Source organism: Schistocerca nitens, chromosome 2 (genome assembly GCF_023898315.1).
Source record: "Schistocerca nitens isolate TAMUIC-IGC-003100 chromosome 2, iqSchNite1.1, whole genome shotgun sequence".
NCBI classification, from domain to species: Eukaryota; Metazoa; Arthropoda; class Insecta; order Orthoptera; family Acrididae; genus Schistocerca; species Schistocerca nitens.
In genome coordinates this window covers 74,333,061-74,357,100 of record NC_064615.1, presented here as the reverse complement: position 1 = coordinate 74,357,100, position 24,040 = coordinate 74,333,061, and the positions used below count along the sequence as shown (strand labels likewise).

Below are 24,040 nucleotides of genomic sequence, written 5' to 3'. Positions count from 1 at the left end.
TTTTTCAAAAGTTCAAATGTTGATACATTATGGTGTGGGCGGTGCTCACGCCAATACCCAGTAACTGATGGATCTGTGGTTGTCCAAGACTAAAGCATTCACTTCTGCAACCATTTCCGGTATGACGACCTGATGAGCCTATCCAGGATGAGCATCATCTTCCAGTGGCTCGCGCCCCTCAAGGAATCTTTTGTGCCATTCCACAACACTTGAACGAATCAGACTGTACTCACCATACACAGCCTTCATCTGTCAATACATTTCATGGCCTTCAACCCCCTCCGCCACCAAAAATCGAATCACTCCTCATTGTTCCTGCTTACTCGCCTGCATGTTCGGTAGTGAACAATAACTTGTGTGACCACCTTCTCTTGGTTTGCATGCTAAGTCCATGATGCTTCATAAACCTGTAGCACCAACCAACTCCACCCTTAAAGTCTGCTAAGTATTACTGTATCATTTTTGTATTAATTCAAATGCCATTTTGGTGGTGTCCTTGAATCTATTTCAGTACATCATCATCTACTTGTGGCCATTTTGCATTCAGTCCTCTATTTGGACATTTAGTCTTCATTTTTTTTTTTTCGGTTCTTCTATACTAGCCGCCCCCCCCCCCCCCCCCCAATCGTGAATGGTTTTTTCTGTTGGAGGAGAGCCAAAATGCCTCTCAGCTGCCTGTTTCCATGTTCTTCTACATATGCTATTACTTTCAGTTTATAGACCACACCATATGAATACCTTTTATTTTTTCTATTAGGGAACTAGCTACTACAACAAAAATGTTGTACTGTTAGTGATAACACAAATTACTCTCAATTACAGTTCAATGTCACTGTAAATTGCAACGACGCATCATAGGCTAGACATAAGTTCATTGCATCAGTGCACTGCTACTGCCTGTTGAATCCAATGTTGCCAGGTAGAGACAGGTTTCCTCTGGTATCAAATATCTGGCCATTTTGCGAGAATTTCAAATCAAACACTGGACATTTTTATACTACTTCTGAGTATAAGGCACACCTGAATTTTGGAGGCAATTTTTAGAAGATAAAAGTGCATATAGTCCATATAATCTGGTAAATGAGGTAACCATTTCTAGGTGGCACTGCACCAAACCAGTCTCTGGCAGTGTGATTAGCACTTTTTTCCACAAGAGAAATAACTTCCTTCTTGAATTTCGCAGTATAAAACACCAAGTCATCTTGAGGCAGGTGAAAACCTGTGACCTCACCAGGAATCGAACCCAGGACCCCATGCTCGGGAAGCGAGAATGCAACTGCGAGACCACGAGCTGCGGACTACAAATATTTGAAAAGCTGCTATATTCGAAGATGAGCAATACTGAATTTCTATTTCTTTTGTTGGTTGATGTATTACAATTCAATGGTCGAAACTCAAAAAAAGGTAGATTGTCTTCTGACTTTTTTTTACATATATTTACTAGTGTGGAAGTTTTGGCACCAGTATTTATCTTTGTGCCTGAAAAGCTTGCATATAGTGCCGCTTCTATTCAACAGCAAAAGTCACATGTGGCAGCTCCTAGTGCCATTTTTCAGAACTTCCATTTGTTCTGCACTCAATTCTACACTGCAGGTGGTTTTTGTACCCGGAAAACCAGGAATAAAAGAGGGGCTTAGATTCAGGTTTATATGGTATGCTTTTCATAATATTGTCATTATTCCATCTTGGATTTTTCCATTATACATATAGACACACACTGAGTTGATAAAAGTTTATTTGTTAATTAATGAAATTTAATGTGTGTGACTAAACATGATTATCTTGCGGTTGTTATTCATCTTTAAACATCTGATATTATTGGAGGGGTTAAAGGTAACAACTGAAAGTACAGCTGAGGCATCATTGGGTAGACATTAAGCTAAGCTACTGGACGATGTCTTTCAGGAGCTAGCACACACACACACACCCGCGTGCGCGCCTGCGCACATGCTCTTACAATTTACTGGCACTTCACTAGGATGAGGGGTCGGCACTTCACTAGGATGAGGGGTCATGTTGGATGGAGTGGCTGATAGGAGTCAGGATATAGGAAGGAGAAGGTGAGGTGGAAGGAAACGATGGCAGCAAAGGGATGAAAAGGGAATGTCACAAATGAGCTCACTCTGGTGCAGGTAGGGGGAGTTGCATGTGGCACACAATGGAATAGAGGAATGGATTTTGAAGGGGGGATAGAAAACAGAAGGAGAATGAGGAAGGAGACTGTCAGTACAGAATAAAGTAATTTCCCATTTGTGTAATTCAGAGAAGCTGTTAATGGGTGATCTATACGGCAAAGGTTGCGAAGCAGTCATTGCAGTCGAGCACGTTGTGCTGGGTGGCCAATTCTGTTCCTGCCCACGATTTACTCAGCTGGACAGTTGACCGATGGACATTGCCAAATTAAATGATGTTGAAAACTTACAGTGAAGCTTGTATACAATATGAGTGCTGTCACAGGCAGCACTAACTGTGATAGGATACGATAGGATATGTAATAGTATAAAATAGCTTAGGATATACACTGCATGTGAATTTTTCAGAGAGGCATGACCCCAAGTGGCAAGGCACTGGAAGTGGGTGTAGTGTAAGGATGGACCAGCTTATTCTGTAGATTGGTTGGATGGTAGAATAACATTTTAGGAGAGGTGGAAGGATTGTGAGTAGGATGTTTCTTTCGTTCGGACATGATAATAGGTAGTGTTCAATACACATGTCCTCTGCCCATGCTAGTGTGAATTTGCCAGTACCATATTACTCTTGCTGCCTCTCCCCCTCCAGCTTCTGACCAGTCTTCCTTCTTAAACTTCATGCATTTCTCCCGTCACCCTCTCTATATGAACCCCCCCCCCCCCCCCCCACCCTGCAGTGCTGGTATGATGTAGTCAACTAAGACAGTAAGAGTGTGTGTGTGTGTGTGTGTGTGTGTGTGTGTGTTTGTTCTGTATTAACTGTGAAAGAGGACACTGTAAGCTTAGTACCACTTTAAGTCTTGTTTATGTGCCTATTGTCTGATCAAGGCCTCTACTATATTGTAGATTGCTTCCTTCACTCCTTGCAATATTAGTATCCCAGTCAGGGCTTTCTACTATCATGATCATGATACTGCAATGCAAACGTAATACACATTACAAATCTGGCAGCAACAACCAATATATACGTGTTTGGCTTTTCTTTGCAGTTCAGTTCATAATGCAAGCACATGACAGCATAGCACACTAAATTCAAATGTGGAAGATAATTCCTCAAACACATCTTAAGAGGAGAAAATAACATTCAAAAGTAACTGAAAGTCGATCAAGTTTCGCAACAGTACAGTAGTTAGAGACTTAGCACAATGCCATTCCTATAGATCAACACTTCGCTCATGCACAAAGAAATTAATTCATCAAAAAATGTATCTCTTGTTTCATACAAGGAAATGATGTAAGAAAGCCCAGTAAAAACAATAAGTACTTACATCAATCTGTTCAAACTGTTGGGTAAGTATTTGTTTCTTGAGTTCTTTCTTACGTGCCTTGTCAAGCCTGGACACTACAGGATTCAAAAGTCTGGAATAACAAGAAAAATAAATTCTAATTTGCATTTCTTTAGATAAAAACTACTGTTTCAAAGTAGACATTTGAAATAAATTCTAATTTGCATTTCTTTAGATAAAAACTATTGTTTCAAAGTAGATATTTGAATTTTACCTGTATTCTTCAGCATTTTTATCAACTTCAAAATCTGGGTTTTCAAAAAGTGCTTTGAAACGCTCATCCTTAAGTAAATTTGTACCTGTGTTCTTCTTTTTCTTTACATTTGTTTCTTCATCCATAAGTTTTAGAGCAAGGTCCTTATTTACCTTTGGTAATTTCTGTGAAAATAAATAAAATAATTGATATATACTGATAATATCTTAAACAGTTTATAATAAAATATGAAGAAATTGCTTAACCTGTAACTTCACGCGATTTGCTCTTTCTTCTTCAATTTTTTCTCTGATTCTTTTCTTTTTATATTGCTCAAATGCAAATGGTTCTGCCACAGATTTTGCCTTCCTATAGAGTCTAATATCCACAAAGAAACCATGCATGTACGCCCTCAAAAGATTTGTGCCTAAAATGTTTGAAAATCTACAAATTAGTATATAAAAGACACAAAAACAAAATTCAGGAGAACTAGTAAGAGTTATGAATACATGCCCATAAGATGATCTAATCCCAGCTCTTCTAGTTCTTTCCTTGTTACAAATTTATAATCATCGTATACAGTTTCTGATTGATTTTCTTCAAGTTCTTCAGTTAAACTGTCCAGAAATCCACACCACTTTGGTGCTGGTCCCATACTCTGTAAGTACGTTAACCACCAATTCATGACAACGTTAGCCACAGTTGAAGTTATTTATGCTGTGTGATTATGTACATTAAAAAAAAATAATACATGAAAAAATAACCATGACATTATTTTTTTTCAAATAAAATTCATAAGAAACCAAAGACACAGACCATATACACTTATAAATAGCAACTGCTCATTCATGTTAACTGATTATTTCTTCAGAGTAATCCTTGTATTTTTCACTTTTCTTGCAGCCAAGTTGCCATGGCTGTACATAACAGTTCAGGTTCTTTCTTTCACAAGCCATTAGTGTCCTGGCAGCAACTCAAAACTACATCAGTCACTGCTATGCTAATGGGTTTTTGTTACATATATTAAATTTACAACTTTTGAACTTACGGGTATATAGTACGTCTGAATTTTAACTCCTTCGTTAGCAACAAACATCATTCCTGAGTTTGGGACAAGGCAAAGGTTATTGAAGTCCACTGCTGCTTCTATTGATGTGAAAAGTTTTCCCTGCAAATAAAATGCCAAACATTAATGTACTCGATGTCAATCCAGTGCTTACAAAAACAATCACTTTTCTGCCTGATGCAACCGTGTAGAAAACTGCAATATCATATTATTATGTTTTTAAATTTGAAACAACTTACAGATGTCTTGTCCCATATCTTGACAATGGATCTGTCCATAGATAATACAAGATCTTGCTTTTCATGAAAATGGACATCCAAAATTGGTAATCCATACATATGATCTTTCACACAGAAAGGTTTATCTGAGCGTATATCATACAATAAAACTTGGCCTGTAGCTGTGCCCACACCAACTGTCAAGCCGCCATGAAAATTTATTGCAGTGATGGAAGGGAAGTCATCAAGTCTGTAATTTAAAAGATGACTGTTACTGAAGCTGATGCACTGTACCTAACAGTAGAATCTCTGATACATAGAAGAAAACGTAACTGTAAACTTACAGTGCTTAATCCCTATCAATACAGCACCAAGATAATTTGTTTTCCTATCACAACTCAAAACTAAGCACAGGACACAGAGTAACAATATTAGTACACTTTTAGTTGGTTATGCAGCACACAACTGTGTGATTAACATGACTGGAATACACTGCTTGCTTAGTGTATGTAATCTGTAGCAACTGTATGTGTGTGTGTATTATGTTCTTTGGCACCTGCTAGATCAACATCCCTCCACACATCACAGCATCACCAGCAGCCTACCTCACAGATGCAACCACTCATCAAGGCAGACACTGACGGCCTCCTCCACAGGACACTGCTTCACCAACCAAACGTCAAATGACATTATCTCCCCCGGAAAGCCAATTGGCGAGTAGTTCGTCATCGCAACCTATGGCACCCAGTCATGCAGAGCGAGTATACCCCTCCATGTGATATTATAACCAATTCTGCTGGACTTATGTGGCAGTCTTCAGTGAGTCTGCAGCTGGAATTTCGTTGATTGTCACTGTCAAGGATCTTGGATGTCTCTTGGCAGACTACATGGAACGTTCTTTGTATTCCATTTTTATGAGGTTGAGTTTTCTAACAAATGGTTCTTAACGTGGACACCCTCTTGTGTTGTTGCAACACAATACACTAGCACCATGATATTGAGGTGACATGCTACTGGTCAGATATCTATGTCACAAAACTGAAGCAGTCAGTACTTATTTGTACCCTACACTTCTTCCACACCCTTTCCAGTGGTGGAACAGTTGTCTGTTATCTATTTTGGTTGTTGTAGCTGTTTGATTGCGTGGACCCAGGTGGTACAATCTATGATTCATGGTTTGGAGATAGGAGTTCCTATGGTCTTGGCCTTGCTCCTCCCAGTTGGGGACATCACCACTTGCTCCTTGGTCTCATGTCTGTGGTAGACACTGGTGGTCTCCATATGCACCCACGTCTTTGTGGTACATACCTCTTGCAGGTGGCGCAACCTCTGCAACTCCCCCAACTTCTCATGTCGCTCGAAGCTTCTCTCAAAATGATGAGTGTGATTCAGGATCGCCTCTTGTTTTGTTTGGCTGACCAGAACAAATATTATGCCGACCTCAGGTGCATGCCTTCGATACTCCATCTCTTTGCTCGAACCAGGAATAATGGACGACTTACATCAACCAGCTGTAGTGGCATTAACAGTCTGTAGAACCCTTGGGATATTACAAAGTGGACTTTTCTATTGGCTAACACCGACACTTAGGTGTACGAGCTGGTGCCCTGACTTTTCCCTAACTGGGTGAATTGAGTTACTCGGAATTTAAGGACAGATTGGGGGCCTACTTCCAGAGTTGTCCTTTTGTTTCCACACCCAGTCATTCCTTTTACTGCAATTCCAAGAAGCCTTCTCAGTCCTATACAGAATAGGTAGCTACTCTGCGGTGCCCGACTCGCAAATATCACTCCCAGTGTGAAAACAAAAACTGTGGCCCCTCCCTTATGATGATATTGCTGTTCACGAAATTTTGTTTGTCCATCCTATGGACGCAGAGCTCTGTAAGGATCTTTTCCATCTTCATAATCCAACATTGGGCAAATGTTTGTCCCTCAGCAACACATTCAAGCCAACCAAGGGCTCAGAGTACACACTTGAGTGAACTGCCTATGTTGTGCAGGTCGTTATGTCCTCCTCCTGCTGCGGCACCAGCCGCTGCAAAAGCCACTGCACCAGCCGCTGAAAAAGCCACTGGGACCTCAGGTGACACCTTGGAAGCACCTCTGATGCAATCTTGCCCCCAGTGCTGGGTAACTCATGACCGTGTGTCTTGTACTATCTCCATATGACATGTTCCTTCTGCCACAAGTCGGACAACAATGCCAAGATTTGCTTACATCAACTCCATTGAATCATTACGTCTGTTGAAAATAATTATCACACTACATGTTACACCCCATAGAAAATGTTATGTTGTTATGACATGGGACTACAAGATTCGAATAATCTGGTATTTGCGAGACTCTGTATGTTTGCATATATCTTTCTGTTTCTGTATTTTTTGCTGGTGGTTATAAATAGGGTCACATTTGTGTTTAGTTAAGATCCTCATATCTGATGGTTCTTACATGTATTTAGTACTGAAGATGGTCACACAGTGACCAAAATCAATCTGTAAAATAAGAGATTTCATAATTTACAACCGATGTTGCTATTTATTCAACATTTATTGATATCTGCTGTCCGACAGCAGGTCAGCATGTGAGCAATTCTGTTCTAAGTGTCACAGCCTGTTCTCCGCATTCCAGTGTGGCACCAAGGGCAATAACGTTCATATTACTTTCCATCCGGATGCCATTCCAAAACTGTACAAAGTGCATCCCGTTCCACTTGCCTTGCAGGACAGGGTGCAGCGGGAGTTGACCGCCTGGAGGCAGCTGTTATTGTGGAACCAATCTCCAACAGTTGTGGAGAATGCCATTGTAGAGAAACAAAGTGGTGCTCTCTACCACTGTGGAGACTTTAAGTCAACAGTGAATGCTCAGGTCATTGTCAACACCAATTGACTTCAAAGGCCAGATGAGCTCATGGTGAAGCTGAGTTACGGGAAATTATTCTACCAAATCGGCTTGATGGATGCCTACCAATAGCTGCCCCTCAATCAAGCCAGCAAGCAAATGTGGTGGTCAATATACCCTTTGTTGTTAGTTTGGCCCAGCTTTGTTTTAACATTACTTCAAGCACCTGCTTCTGATGTTACAGGGTCAGCAAACTATCTTGACGACATCATTGTCACTGCATCCTCTGCTGACTAACACTTCCATAACTTGGACACAGATCAGGCTAAGCTCATCATCAATTTGGATAAGTGCTCCTTCTTCCAAACAGAGATGGAGTATCTTGGACATGTCTTCTCAGCAGCAGGTGTCTGGGCTACAAAAATCACCTGTACAACATTCCTCAGCTCTCTGCACCTACCATGGTGAAGCAACTTCAGTCAGTGCTTGGACAAATTGGATATTACTGCAAGTTTACCCCAGCATTAGCTGGAACCCCACCATTGACTGCTACGGAAAGGTGAACAATGAGAATGGCCTTCTGACTGCCTGCAGCATTTTAGCATCTTAAATTGGCCCTCCTTTATTTTAACTGCTTGATGCACTATGAGCCTTGCAAACCATTGATCGTTGCCATGGATGCCTCCAATATCAGGATTGGGGCTGTACTTTCACACAGGATTGTTACAATGGACAAACCTGTAGCCTGTGTGTCCAAGACTCTGAACACCCATCGTCGGGGCTAATCACAGGTGGGAAAAGCAGCCCTCACCATGGTCCTCACCATCAAGACATTTCATCACTACTTGTATGGCCAGCTCTAAATGGATCACAAACCACTGGTCACCATTTTTCACCCGGTTGCCACCACACCGGTCAAGACCACCAACACCTACAATGTTGGGCCCACCTCTTCTTGGCATATCACTAGGAAACTGAATTCTGCACGTCAACCAAACATGGCAATGCCAACGTCCTCTCCCACTTCCAACAGGCAATGACACTTCCTTTGATGCTTATTTGGAGATCTGTTTCCAGATCAATAATATGTCCCACCAGATTGTGGACTGGTGGCCACCCGGTGGTGAGGCCTCCGGAGGGCAATCCAGAGAGGGAACTACTTCGCCAAGCCCCCCTTTAGAAGCCAATCAAATGTCAGATGACATCATCTCACCCAGCAAACCAATTAGCGAGCAGCTCTTCATCAGTACTGGTGGCACCAATACAAGTGAGTGTATTCCTCCACGTGATATTATGATGGGGCCTATGCGGTGGCAGCCTTCAGCGAGAGTTCCAGTGAGCATCACCACCAAGGATCTTTGTGATATCTGCCTTGTGTGGAACATTCATCAGATCCTGTTCTTACAAGGTTGAGCGTTCTACTAAATGGTTCTTAACTTGGACTTCTCCTCGTATAGTTGTTCCTGACACTCACATCCTACTGGTCATATATTTTGTCACAACAGAGTGTGTGTGTGTGTGTGTGTGTGTGTGTGTGTGTGAGAGAGAGAGAGAGAGAGAGAGAGAGAGAGTGAGTGAGTGTGTGTGTGAGAGAGAGAGAGAGAGAGAGAGAGAGAGAGAGAGAGAGAGAGAGAGAGCTCGCGCGCACCCGTGCGCTTGTGTGCACACTCACACGCATGCGCGCTCTGTCAGAGTATGTGGTAAGCATTTCCCCAACTGTTAAACAGCATACAAAAGATATGTTATGCAACTGTGGCTGCAAACAGAAAGTCATGTTAATATCCTGGAAGACTGCAAGAAGCACCTATCACAGTTAATATTTCAGGAGCCCAAGGGAACTGCCTGATTTCAATAAATTAAAATAAAAAAATCAAAATTAAACAGTTATTCAATTTCAACAGAATCATGATACACACATGGACAACACAGCACCAGAGTAGCAGAAGATACAATTAAGAACATAAAGCATAGGGAAGATAGAAGATTGTGATCTAAATATAAAATTTTGGATTTCAATGAAGAATGAAGAATCGTTGTTACTGGAAAACCTTTGGACATGGCACAAACAACCTAAGATTATGAGATTCCTCACTGGGTATATCACAAGATTTCTGTTCATAAGTGAGCCATTGAATATTCAGGTGGTTATGTATCAATCATCAATTACTGTTTTAAGTTAGACACAAAAAAGCAAAGTAAAGCAAGGACCAAAGCCAACTTGGCCTTACATGGCTGTTTCAAGGTTCACTTTACCCCAGAACCAATTTTTGTTGTACACGAGAGCAAGTTTTGCTTTACTAGCAAAAACAGAGCGATTTTTGAGCTGCCACACAACTTATAAGTGACAATTATGAGTTCAGCAGGATTTAAAACCTTTTTAATTGTTTGAGATATGATATTCAGTCATACAACTTTGTAATAAAGATATTGCAAGAATTTTAAAATGTTTCATTAAAAATTTGCACTACACCTATAAGTAATGAAAGAAATTCATCAAAATGTTTTTAGCTCAAATAGGAATTAATTCCAATTACCTGGCATCAAAGACTACTTGCAGCTTTTGCTAATTGATACGTCAATGCAGAGGTGAGAGCAATATTTTGTTGAGTACTTCACTTCAGGAGGAAAAATTCCAGTACTGCCAATAGACATGTTGAGTAGTCTTGGCTTTGGGAACTATTAGTTCCTTCATCAGGAAGGAAAGAACTGCCTCTCCTTCCCAGACCTATCCCTATTTCCTTCCTGAAACAGGAACTGACAGTATCTAAAGCTAGAATATATTGCCCTCTTTTAACGTATCTATTGGCAGTGTTTGAAGTTCACTTCCTTAGGTTTAAAGATAAATATTGGTGAGCCATTCAGTCTCCCTGTAACTTTACAGTTTCCTCACGTGTCTTTTTAATACACACTGCTTGATACAGAAGCAATTATGAAATTTTCAACCATGAGTATCAAATTATAAAGAAATCAAACAACAGAAACTCCAGGAAGGAATATCTTTTAACAGCACCTGTCTGCAACTTTAGGTGCCTTCCTTATGGTAAGTAGTAATTGTCTTTTCCTAACTTATACAGAAAACTGCTTTACAGGTAATATATTATCATTATTTAGGCACCTTGAAGTGCTTCCAATGCAGCATCTCCAGCATTCCAGATTTCATAAATTGTCCAATTAAATTATTCAATATTAAAGTCGTGGCATGTGAAGAAATGGAAAAAAATGCAGCACTGAACTGAAATGTGGTGGATGGTTTTCATCACACACTCTGTCCCATCTGACTTTATTGTGGTGCATTGCAGCTCATCTGGAGAGTGAGGGGTTGTGTTGAGCAGTGTTTTTGAGGGGGGCAAAAGGAGGCAGGGAATAGGAGGGAAGATTTGAGAAGAGTGGCTAACAGCTGTTAGGGAGAGGCAGCACTTCGGCAGGACAGGAATGTGGCACTGCTGAGCTTGTTTTGGCTACAGGCCGGGGGAGCTGTGCACAGTGCACAAGGACATAAAGGAGTGGATTCTTGGGGGGGGGGGGGATGAAGGAGAGGGAGACGGTGGAGAAGGAGAGAGTGAGTGAGAGTGAAGTTAGGGTCATGGGGCAGTGGTGCACTAGGGTGTGGCACAGGAGGTAGTGGCCAGCAGGATTACAGGAACAAAGGATGTTGCTTACTTTCCACAATTAGTGTAGCATAGAACAGCATACTCATTTGTATCAACTAAATAGGAAGTAACTTTCTGTGCCAACAATGTAGGGGTACACGGCTACCCTACACTGCACACCAACATGACTTCTGATCGGGGTCTCATGTATGAACTTTCACTGACTGGTCTTTGCCTGCTAGGCCTTTGGTTTAGTGTTAAGAGTCGTTCTCTGTAGCATGCTCCTTGTAAATATAAACAGGAAAGTTGCTTTGCTCACAAACAGTTGTTTGGTGGGACATGATATGGAACTATGTGATGAGAAAGTATTAATAAAAGTAGTTGTACTGCAGTGCTTCTATTTTTAATCAATTGATGAGTCCTCAAAATTCAAGTGATAAGTACTACACATGATCTTGCTGTGACATCCTCTGAATGTGGTCTATGTATCTGGAAGGAGAAAGGGGATGTTACAATGTGGCGATACATGCACACCATGCAATCTTACGATGCAGCCAGTCTACAAAATCAATGAATGGTAAGTGTGAAAGCATTTGAATAGCTGGGCCTTGTGTAGGAAGTAAGAAAATGTTGATTTGGAGTAGACTGGAAAATTGATTATGGCAGTGATTTTTCCTTCATTAACAATATCTTTGTGAGTAATAGTCAGTGTAATTGCATGGCGGAATCAACAGTCAGTGAGGATGGAACAGTTACCATGATGGAAGATAAGCGGCATGTACAAGTAACTGGAAACATTTTAATAAATTCTGAATTTGTTGGACAGGAAACGGACTCAAGAATCAAAAATGTGCATGCGACAATGCAAACCTTGACACCCACGAGCCATCATGAACCGACAATACATAATGACAGTAACTAACTTCTAGTGCAAATTCTGCAGAAGTTACAGGTGGTAACCATGACTTAAAACAGAAATTTTAAAACTGTCAGCACAAATTAAGAGATTTAACTGTGACAAATGAGAAAAGTGGAAGCTCCACTCGTGGACTCCTTCTTCTGCAAAGAAATAACAGCAAATTTGTCCATGCAGAATAAGAAATAAGACAGTGAAATTGCAGAAACAAAAAGTGTCTGCCAGGCAAAGAAAGGAATCTTAACCAAAACCATCAGCAGAGTGGGAAATCACTGTAATGAGTTACAGCAACAAATTGATCAAATCTGCTCATCCACTGAAAAAAGATTAACTACCAGTTATGAAAGGGACAAAGAAAAACTGTGTACGAAACTAGGACAATGTTCGAAGTTGAATAAAGATAAGCTCCTGTTACCACCACCAGCATAGTGAGTGATAATTATTGAAGAATGCATAAATTTCAGTCATTCCAGCCAACGGGCAAATTACATGCAATTGCCTTTGTAAAAGCAGTTTAAAGGCACATTTCCTGTAAATTAGATGAATAAAAAAAAAGAGTTTTTATGTTACCACTATGCAAGGAGAAATGCATGCCTGTGGTAGCAGAGCGATCAATGAATACAAAAGCTATGAACAATTGGAAGACACACCTGTGAAGAAATATTGGTCACAAAATAAATAATGGTCTATGAAATCATCTCTACACCCACTAATTACTCAGGTCAAGATGGAACATTGAAAGAATTTATCAAAAAATAGTGGGACAGGAATGTATTTAGATGACCCAATATGTGAAGAAGAATTGATGGATATTTTGATTCAAAGGTTGTAACTAGCTGTGTGTGGTAAAGTTTCACTGCTGCCGCACTATGATGTGGAGGAATTATATTCAATACTTGATAAAATAGAAGTGATAGTAACAGAAGAGTCAGAGGAAAAAAGCAGGCAGAATAGAGAAGGTGGGACTGAACAGAGAAACAGCGGACATGGTGATTTACGCAACTACAAGGCACACACGGAGAATGATTATGGGGATTTGTGTGTGTGTTCTGCAAGTTGTCGACCATCCAATGTGTAATGTTTATGATAATCCCAGGAACGATGAGGAAGCAAGATATCAATTCACACAGGAGGATACTGGCGAAATAATCATCACAACTTTATGAATGATAGAAGGTGGTCATAAAACCTATCACTAGAAAGGAATAATCATGCAGAACGCACACATCAAGGATAGGAAAACTGAAAGAAACTTCTATTGGAAACCAGTGGGAACAAACACTGTAAATGCGTCTGTTACAATAATGACCATAAAATTTGAAGACCAGAGGTATGTAAGGTAAGATCTGCTACATGTAAACAAAGTCATGCACAATGAATTGTTTATGCCTATTTTTGAGACTGAGATACACAGAATACAGGCAGATATTTTAGTAGACTCTAGCAGCAACGTCAGTCCAGTCTCAGCTGTACTATATGATCAGTTAAAGATCACTGAAAACATTTGAACCTGACCAGTTAGTAGGTTACACATCGTTAGTGCTGAAGAGAACAAGAGTGAAACAATAAAGGGGCAAATTTAAGACTGGAGAGAGGGCATTTCAGAACAGCATATTAATTATTTAAGTGTTGAGTGTCAATTTTGTGCATGGTGCGAACGTGCTCATGGGGAAATGTACCACACTGGATTTTAGCAAAGAGGAGCTACTCATAAAGGATGGCGAAGAAGAATGGGATTGTAGTTTCAACACCTTTGTGGAGAAAGATGAAGACACTGCTGCAGCATAGAGTTGAAGTTAATGTTTCTGAGGAGAGAGATCTCCCTCTGTCACAGATAATATTGGAGGGAGAGAAGACATAACACCACTATGGGAGTTAGTGCACTCGATCTAATGAGCAGAAGGTGGAAAAGCTTGGTGCACTGCCTGAGGCGCAAGGATGAAAATTGATGGAAGTCTTGAAAAGAAATCGGTCCATATTCTATAAGAAAATCGGCATATGTGCAGATGTGCATGTAAATTACAAGAGAGAAAACACAAATTATTTCATACAATGGCATACCCAATAACATCAGTAAAGAGAGCAGCACCAGAAGTAGAAATTCAAAGAGTGCAGAAAAAAGACATAACTGAAATATCGGATATTGGATACTGTAGTTCCAATACAGTGGAACCTCACTTTAATGAGCACCTAGCATACCACATAATGAGCAAAACAAATTGTACAAAAATGACTCGCTTAACGAGTGATGTTTCGCTTAATGAGTGACAACGATTTAGTATGATGCCACCAGCATTACGCGCACTGTGGGGACATCCTTCATTGTCGGCAACGGAATATGAACAATGTCTTTAGTACGTACTGCAGTCTAATTTTAGCGATCTTTCTGCTACCATCTTAGTGGAGCTTGTGATCACACATTTTCCTAAACTTGTGTTGACACAGTACTTTTTTTGTGTGCAAATTTTAATAACATTCATAGAAATGTCCCTGAAGATTAAGCTGCAAGAAGATGACCTTAAGAGAAAGAAAATGACCTAAGAAATGAAACGTAAAATCATTTAAAAATGTAAATGTGGTGCAAGTGCTGCTCATTTAGCATGCACATACAATCAGTCTAAATCAACTATTTGCACTGTCCTCAAGAACAAGGGCAAGAGTGCGGAGATAGATGCTTCAAACGGAGTGACAAGAGTATCTAAACAATGGTTTCGTATTCTGGACGATGTCGAAAGGTCGCTCCTTATACAGATAAATGAAACGCAATTGCAAGGTGACACTATTAATGGTAACATCATTTGTGACTAGGCAAGAATGAATTTTGCCGACCTCATTAAGAAGACTCCAGGATCATCAGTGGCCAAAGAATGTTTAAGGGAATCCATGGGTAGTTCGAGAAGTTTAAGAGAAGAACCGGCATCCACAGCATTGTGAGGCATGGTGAAGCAGTCAGCTCTGACACAAAGGCAGCAGAGAACTTCATCAGCAACTTCAAGATGCTCATAGATTCTGAGGGTTATCTGCTGCAACAGGTTTTTAATTGTGACAAGGTGGGTCTATTCTGGAAAAACATGCCAAAGTGTACCTTTATAACAACAGAACAGCATGCAATGTCTGGTCACAAGCCAATGAAAGACCATCTCTCACTGCTATTTTGTGCCAATGCAAGTGGAAATTTCAAAATTAAACCATTGCTTGTTTACTTGTTTACCATTCAGAAACTCCACAAGCCTCCAAGAAGCGTGAAGTCCACAAGAACAGGTTAAACGTGATATGGAGGTCCAACAAAAAGGCTTGAGTGACAGTGATCTTTTTAGTGATTGGATCAATGAAGTGTTTGGTCCTTCGGTGAAAAAATGTTTGCTTGATATGAATCTGCCACTCCATGTCTTGCTTGTTATGGACAACTCTCTTGCCCATTCTCCAGGCTTACAAGACCACCTTCTTCAAGAATTTCATTCATAAAGATCCAATTTCTGGCTCTCAATTCCACTACGTTATTCCAGCCTATGAACCAGCAGATTACTTCTAACATTAAGAAGCTCTACACTAAAGCACTCTTCGAGCATTGCTTTGAACTGATTGGCTGGTTGGTTGGTTTAAAAGAGGGGAGGTGGGGAAGGGACCAAATTGCGAGCTCATTAGTCCCTTGTTACCAGTAGAACAGTTATCCAAAGGAAAGAAGAAAACAAAGAAGACGTAGGGCAAAAGTCCTACTAGGATGGAGGACACAGAGGGACAAAGGACATGTGCTAAAACTCAGATCAAATGATAAAACCCACCCTCACGAATAAAACGTTAAACTAAAGCTGCTGTTGAGGCATTGTCACCCAACACCAAAGGTAGGGTGCTGGAAAAGTTAAAAGTGTGCCGCAAAGCTGATAAAAGCGTGAAATGCAGCAAGAGGTGTACGACTGTCATTAGGGAGCCACAGCGACACTGAGGTGGGTCCCCGCGACAGAGGAGGTAACCATGTGTGAGCCACGTATGGCCAATGCAGCGCCGTCAAAGGTCAACTAATTCCCTGCAAGAAGCACGCAGGGAAGACTTCCACACATTCACAGTCTCCTTAATGACATGCAGTTTGTTGTGCATACTGTTATGCCATACCATCTCCCAAAGCCAAAAAACCTTGCGGCGTAAGACAGAACGCAGGTCAGTTTCAGAGTTGCCCATCTCCAGGAGCAGTTTCCGCTTAGACTGTTTGGCCAGCCTATCGGCAAGTTCGTTGCCTGGGATTCCGATGCGTCCTGGGGTCCACACAAACACCACTGAACGATGGAACTGTTCCAGGGCACAGATGGACTCCAGAATGGGCACTACCACAGGATGGTGAGGGTAGTACTGGTCAACAGCTTGTAGGTTGATCAAGGAGTCAGTACACAGGAGAAATGACTCGCCAGAGCATGAGCGGATGTGCTCAAGAGCACAAGATATGACTGCCAGATCTGCAGTGAAAACACTGCAGCCATCTGGCAAGGAGTGCTGTTCAGTATGTCCTCCATGAAAATACGCAAAGCCTACGTGACCATCAGTCATCAAGCTGTCGGTGTAAACAACTTCAGAGCCCCAGAACACATCAAGAATCGAGAGGAAGTTGTAGTGGCGTAACAAGCTAGCTACGCCACACTGAAGTAGCCGAAAGGGCACGCGCCAACTCACGCCGTCTTGCGTTAAGTCTGAAACAGGATACTCTATGAATGCTATAAAGAAAAGAACGGAGCTTCTTGTATACTTGACTTTTATTCACTTCTGCGGTACATCGCTCTTGATAATACAAGTGAGACTCTCTCCAGATATGGTTAACTGCGCCTTGCTAGGTCGTAGCCATGGACTTAGCTGAAGGCTATTCTAACTGTCTCTCGGCAAATGAGAGAAAGGCTTCGTCAGTGTAGTCGCTAGCAACGTCGTCGTACAACTGGGCGAGTGCTAGTCCGTCTCTCTAGACCTGCCGTGTGGTGGCGCTCGGTCTACGATCACACAGTGGCAACATGCGGGTCCGACATGTACTAATGGACCGCGGCCGATTTAAAGCTACCACCTAGCAAGTGTGGTGTCTAGCGGTGACACCACAGAAGTGACGGCGGAGAGCGGCAGGGTTAATGGAGTCCTTAGGACCGTGCAAAAGGTCCAGACGAAGCTATGGCCGAAGTGTACACCATGGAGGTGTACGTGAATGGACCTCAAGTAGAGGTGGTAAAGGGAAGGACTTCAGTTCGGAGAGAAGGGACCGGTCACGAACCGCAGTCGTGAGCCCTGACCTGGGCCGCTGTTGGAGGATATGAACTGCCGGGGTGGGAAAAGGAGAAAGTAATTCAGATACTCAGGAGAACTACAAATGTGTACAACATAATAACTGGAGCAGTTGTGCACTTCGGATCTGCAATGGAGGGACTCCGGCTTCCACCAGTACACTGGTCACTGGACTCGTTTTAAAAGCTCCCGTCACTAGAAGAATGCCACAGTGGTGCACTGGGTCGAGTGAACGCAATGCTGAGGGTGCAGCCGAACCATAAACTAGACTCCCTTAGTCAAGGCAAGATTGAACAAGGGCTCTGTAGAGCTGCAGCGGCGTAGAGCGATCTGCACCCCAGTTGGTGTTGCTCAGGCAGCAGAGGGCATTGAGGTGCTGCCAGCACTTCCACTTAAACTGACGAAGGTGATGTAGCCAAGTTAATTGGGCATCAAAAACCAGTCCTAAGAATCGATATGTCTCCACTACAGTGAGTGGATCATCATTAAGATAAAGTTTTGGTTCCAGATGAACAATACGACACTGACATAAGTGCATGACACGCGACTTCATGGTTGAAAAATGGAAGCCGTAGGCTAGAGCCCATGACAGCGCCTCGTGAATTGATCCCTGTAGGTGCCACTCGGCAACACCAGTACTGGAAGAACAATACAAAATGCAGAAGTCATCCGCATACAGAGAAGGAGAGACCAATGGCCCTACAGCTGCTGCTAGACTGTTAATAGCCACTAAAAATAGAGAGACACTCAATACGGAGCCCTGCGGAATGCCATTCTCCTGAATACGGGGGGAACTATGGGAGGCAGCAACTTGGACATGGAAAGTACGGAGCAACAGGCAGTTTTGGATAAAAATCGGGAACAGACCCCAGAGACCCCACTCATACAACGTGGCAAGGATATGATGTCGCCAGGTCGTGTCGTATGCTTTAAGCAAGTCAAAAAAGATGGCAACCAGGTGCTGGCATCTGGAAAAGGCTATTCAAATGGCAGACTCGAGGGACACAAGATTACAGTAGAGCGACCATGGCGGACTTTGAGTTGACTGACGCTACCAATCTAACTCTCAGAGAGTTTTGGAAATATCACTTCAACACCTTCACCTACATCAAGATGATGGAAAAGGTGTGAGAACGGGTTACCAAGAGAACTCTCACTTCTGCTTGGAAGAAGCTTTGGCCGGAGGGCGTTGTTCAATGTGAATCTGAAGCATTAGGGGCAGTATCTGTGGTGTCTGTAGTCAACATGTTTGCGTCTTTGGCCAGGAGTATGGGACTAGAAGTGGATAAAAACGATATCGATGAGCTTGTGGAAGATCACAACAAAGAAATGACCGACAAAGACCTTATGGAGGTGCATGGTGTTTCACAGCAGAAGGTTGTTGAGAAGATTTCTTCTTCTTTTTCTTCAGAGGAGGACAAGGAGGAGGCAGTAACAGCAAAGCAGCAATCTTCTGGCACAATAAGAGAAATGCTGAAAGCTGAATCAGCTGCATTGCATTCAAAATCATCACCCCAACAAAGCAGTAGCTATGCACACTACAAATCTCTTTGACAATAACGCTCTGTAGCATTTTCGTCAACATCGGGCCCGCACATATAGCAAATGTGCTGGTATTTGCTAAGTCTGAACAATAGCTTAAAAGTGGTGGTAACTTTTGAAGGACATGGTTAGTAAGTTAGAACACTGAAAGAATATGACATTTCTAAGGAGTGAAGAAATGTTTCCTATGTTTCTTGCTGTACTAAGTATAGTGAATACAAGGAAGGAAGGCTGTCGACATCAACATTATTATAGATGGAGCACAAGCTCAGATTGTGTCAAGGATGGGGAGGAAATTGGCCGTGCCCTTTTCAAAGGAACCACCTCGGCATTTGCCTGGAACGATTTAGGGAAATCGTGGAAAACTTAAATCTGGATGGGTGGACAGGGGTTTGAACCATTGCCCTCCTGAATGCGAGTTCAGTGTACTAACTACTGCGCCATCTTGCTCAGTTATAGTGAATACATATAGACACAGTAGTGTGCAAATTATTGGTTGGTTGGTTGGTTTTGGGGAAGGAGACCAGACAGCGTGGTCATCGGTCTCATCGGATTAGGGAAGGATGGGGAAGGAAGTCGGCTGTGCCCTTTCAGAGGAACCATCCCGGCATTTGCCTGGAGTGATTTAGGGAAATCACGGAAAACCCAAATCAGGATGGCCGGACGCGGGATTGAACCGTCGTCCTCCCGAATGTGAGTCCAGTGTCTAACCACTGCGCCACCTCGCTCGGTGCAAATTATTGGGACAAGACGATTAAACTTAACTGTGCACATTTATTACTATATGTATAGTACAGTTAGCAGCTTATTGGATATTAATAATTTGCTCTAATGAGCTTCTGAACATGCAGTGGCATTTATTCGACCAGGTTAAAGCAAATGTTCCTTAGTTTGTTACCATTTTTCCCTAAAAAATTTTGAGGTCTAAAGGGAATGTAAACACGTAAGATGACAAAGAATTTATGAACATGTGAACATGTTACTACCTCTCATTTTGAATGAACAGCAAGTTATTGTCTCCTTTACAAAATTTATCATCTCAAGGGTATGTAAAAAGGTAAATTGTGTAAATAAAAGCCATTTTTAGTTGAAGAATTTCTGTATTTATTAACAAGGAAACCTGAACTTTGAATTAAAGCTCTTTTTTGCTCCTCCTCCTGCAGCAGATCTGTGAACTTTCTAGGTGTGATAATGTGTCAAATCAGATAAGAAACATAAAAGGAATATATTGTACAATATCACACTAGAATTTCAAAAATAAAAACGACAATACTGGGGTACATATAGTGACATTTTCTCTGTCAAATAATACTCAGCGTTTTGTTGCACAATAAAAATTCAAACAAAGAATTAAAATCAATCAGTGGAAACAGACAACATTTCTTTGTGACAGAAGCAATCTCTTCGTTAATTCCACTCAGTTTAGTGGCTCTCTCGACCATTATCGACTACTTTTGATCTTCAGTTCATTAACTTGCTGTACCTCTTACATCTAGCTCTCTCAGCTTATGTTCTTCATATTGATTCTGCTTTAAAGCCTTATCATACTGATTTCAAGCATTGCGATAGTCCAGAATCATTCTCTTGTTAATGCCCATCTTAAAGACAAATCCAGCTAATTTCAGGCCACATATACTTGACATGTGGCTACCTGTGACAATCATACACTCTTTATTAATAAAAATACTGTACTCTATGAAGACTTTTTTCATGGCTCAGAGTGAGAATCTTTTGAAGAAAACTGAAAGCTGGTATTATCATCCAATAAGTCTCTCCGGAAGTGATCAATTCTCGTCTCACTTCCCTTGTTGTCAGTGCAGAGATACAAAAATTCTTGCTCACCACAAAGTAGCGCAAATTCTTTCTCAACTTTATCAAAGTCCTTAGCACTCATCCAATTCTGTGAAGAGAATTTCTGCAAGGTATTTGTGATTCTACTCTTGCTAGTTCTTGGAGTGCCACTGCGAAATACGACTTGTGTGGCCGGCTATTCACTCCCATAGTCCTGAGTCACCGACTGCTTGTTGAACTGAGACCTCAGTGACGAATCCATGCAACAGATAATTTGTGCGAATACTCTGAGATCCAAACAAACCACACCTCACATTTCCCCACCACTCTTGTTGGCAGCTGCTCGGCTAGCGGCCCTGACTGCAAACTGTGGGGAGGGGAGAAGTGGTAGTAAGGATGGAGTAGGGAGGAAGGCACACAACATGCAGCACCTGCTTGGCTGTGCCCAGCCAGTGACAATAATTGGCATCTTCATAAACAAACCATTACATCCACTGAACCAAAAATGAGACTGTCAAGTTACTATTCCCCCCGATCCATTTCAAATTCGCTGATTTCCAGAACTTGTGGAAACCCTGTCATTTTACCACATTGCCTTTTCAAAAATTCTTGATGGAATTTAAGTTTGGTGAATCACCAGGCCACTGAAGCACATTAATGTTGTTTCTTCCGTGAATGTCTTGACTGTTTTAGAAGCATGGCACGAGGCCAGATCATGCTGAAATATTCCTCCACCATCTGCAACAGTCTGTAGGAATGGAACAATCCTGCACCTAAGGAAATTCACACATTCGGCTGAATTTATCATATCATCAATTGTAACTAGTAACCCAGAGCCACTTGCAGTGAAGAAACCCAAAACATGTTCTTGGGAAGGTATTTTACAATCTGTTCAAGATGCTCAGCTCTCGCTGCCTCATGGGTGCTTCACCTGGTAACCCTTACTCTGTAACCTTGAACAGTGACTCATCGCCGAAAATTACATGTTTGTAGTCATCGAAGGTCCAAGATTTATATATTTTGGCACAAGCAAACCATTTTTTCTTCATGGCAGACGTTAATAACTGCCTCTTTATTGGCTTTCAATACCTTTTGTCGAAAATCAAGAAGTCTCCGCTAAACCGCTGAAGAATCAATTTCAATCACAGTAGCCAATAAATCTCTCTCAAAGTCCTTACCTGTCTTGTAAGGATGAACTCTACTGTTTCAGTAAAATTGTGTCAGTTCTAGGAGTGATTTTTCATTTTTGCTCACATATGGCTTTTCTCTTAGGAGACAAGGAGGCAGTATCACTATATGCCACAGTAAGTATTGAAACACTAGATTTCCTCACACCAACAACAGAGGCAATGTCTCTTATGGTCAAACATGTGTGCTCATAAAAGCAACTATTTTTACCTGTTTCTTAGGTGAAATGTCCATTTTACACAAACATAATTTTTTCCTGCTGAGAACACAAACACCAACATCTGTTGTTCATAATCAAGGCAACAATCCACCAAGAGTCCAAAAATTGGGCAGATAAAATTGGTTACAGCTAACCAACTTTAATTACTTGTAAAATATGAGCTTGTCCCACTTCATTTGCACACTACCATATTATGTGCCACCTGAGGATAAAACATTGTGACAATTATTGGACAATATGAAATAAAATCGTCAAGTTCTGGACCGTTTGTAATAGGATGTTCAAACTGCACGGTTCGCCACAGGGCATAATGGGAATTAGTATGTACATGCGCATGTGCCTTGTTATTGTCGGCCTTTGCACATGAATATGTCATGGTACAGCATGCATGAGCATATAGTGCTTGTGAAGGCCAAGTATGTGAGTAGTAATGTCCCAACTGTGGCTCAAAGGAAGTTTGTGACTGGGTTCAAGATGAAGACAACCAGTCCAAGTGTGCTAACTGTTATAACGTGAAGTTGAACACACATATTTCAAAACGACACAACACATATAAGTCACTGAGCAAGTTGACAATGCAAGACATGTGAACACGATAACATTCGAATGAGCACTGAGTCCAAGTCTAGCGGCTGCTGGCTGGCTGGCCGCTTAGGTGGCGCAGCTGCTGCTTGGCTGACAGACAGCGCCGCATGTAGAGGACGCGCGTAATTGCGCGGCGGCACTTTGAATGATCGGCGAGTCACAACACTTTTCCCCCCTTTGAAATTTTTGCACTGGTCTTGATGGAGATTGCTAACGTCCATAGGCATTGTTTGACTGGCTGGAAAGTCTCGAGGAGGAGGCTTCCCGTACGGACGGAAGTGTCTCCGATGATAACGGGTCGAGATGACAGGAGACGTAGGGGTTGAATCTGCTAGGGCCCCGTGCACCAATCTGCCCGTTGCGGCAAGTCCAGTTGATATAACAGAAGACATGGGCGATGTGTCGGCGTCCGTAGGAGGAGGAGGAGAGTAGATTGGCTCCGACAGATGATGGTCATCTGGTTCCTGCGTCGGCACGTCTCCTGGTGGCGTCCGTTCTTGTACTGGCACCGAGATGACGGTGAGACGGTTGCGTTGTGAGTAATGAGAGATGCCAAGATCCCGAGCATCAGGTAGAGCCGAAGGTGCTGTAGCGGCATTCGGAACAGGCGTTACCGGCACACGAGGCAGAAGCTGGTCCGAATGACGCACCGCAACAGCAGTGTCCGTCTGGATTTCATACAGGCATCGGCCACGGTGTTGTAAGATGCAGCCCGGACTCCATTTTGGCCGCCTGCCATATCCCCGTACCCAAACAAGGTCATTGGTGGTGAACCGGCCAAGCGAAGGCACCCACAGCCGTGAGGCGGAAGGCTGCAGAAGATGAAGTAGTGTGCAGGGCTGTGGCCATGTAAGAGCTCTGCCGGCTGTGGTCGCCCATGGGGGTGAAACGGTAAGAAGCCAGAAACTGGAGAAGTGCATCATCAGCAGCAGAAGAAGTCAGGAGTTTCCGCATTTGAGCCTTAAATGTGCGGACCAGTCATTCAGCCTCACTGTTTGATTGTGGGTGGAACGGAGGGGCCATGACATGCATAACGCTGTGATGAGCACAAAAATCCGCAAATTCGGAAGAGGCAAATTGCGGACCATTATCAGTAACAAGAGTAGAGGGAAGGCCTTCCAAAGAAAAAATGCGGGCAAGAGCACTTGTGGTTGCCGCGGTGG

At 42.2% G+C, this 24,040-nt stretch overlaps 1 protein-coding gene across 1 annotated transcript in view; it reads right to left on the bottom strand.

The window, feature by feature from the left end:
- LOC126235736 (nucleolar protein 10) overlaps positions 1-24,040 on the bottom strand; it is a 110,037-nt gene that overhangs the window by 13,474 nt on the left and 72,523 nt on the right. Inside the window, exons 6-11 of the mRNA XM_049944515.1 lie at positions 4,974-5,202; positions 4,717-4,836; positions 4,182-4,326; positions 3,935-4,095; positions 3,690-3,853; positions 3,458-3,548 (exon numbers count right to left, since the gene is read on the bottom strand). Of these exons, the coding sequence (XP_049800472.1) occupies positions 3,458-3,548; positions 3,690-3,853; positions 3,935-4,095; positions 4,182-4,326; positions 4,717-4,836; positions 4,974-5,202 (910 nt within the window). The remainder of the gene's footprint in view (positions 1-3,457; positions 3,549-3,689; positions 3,854-3,934; positions 4,096-4,181; positions 4,327-4,716; positions 4,837-4,973; positions 5,203-24,040) is intronic.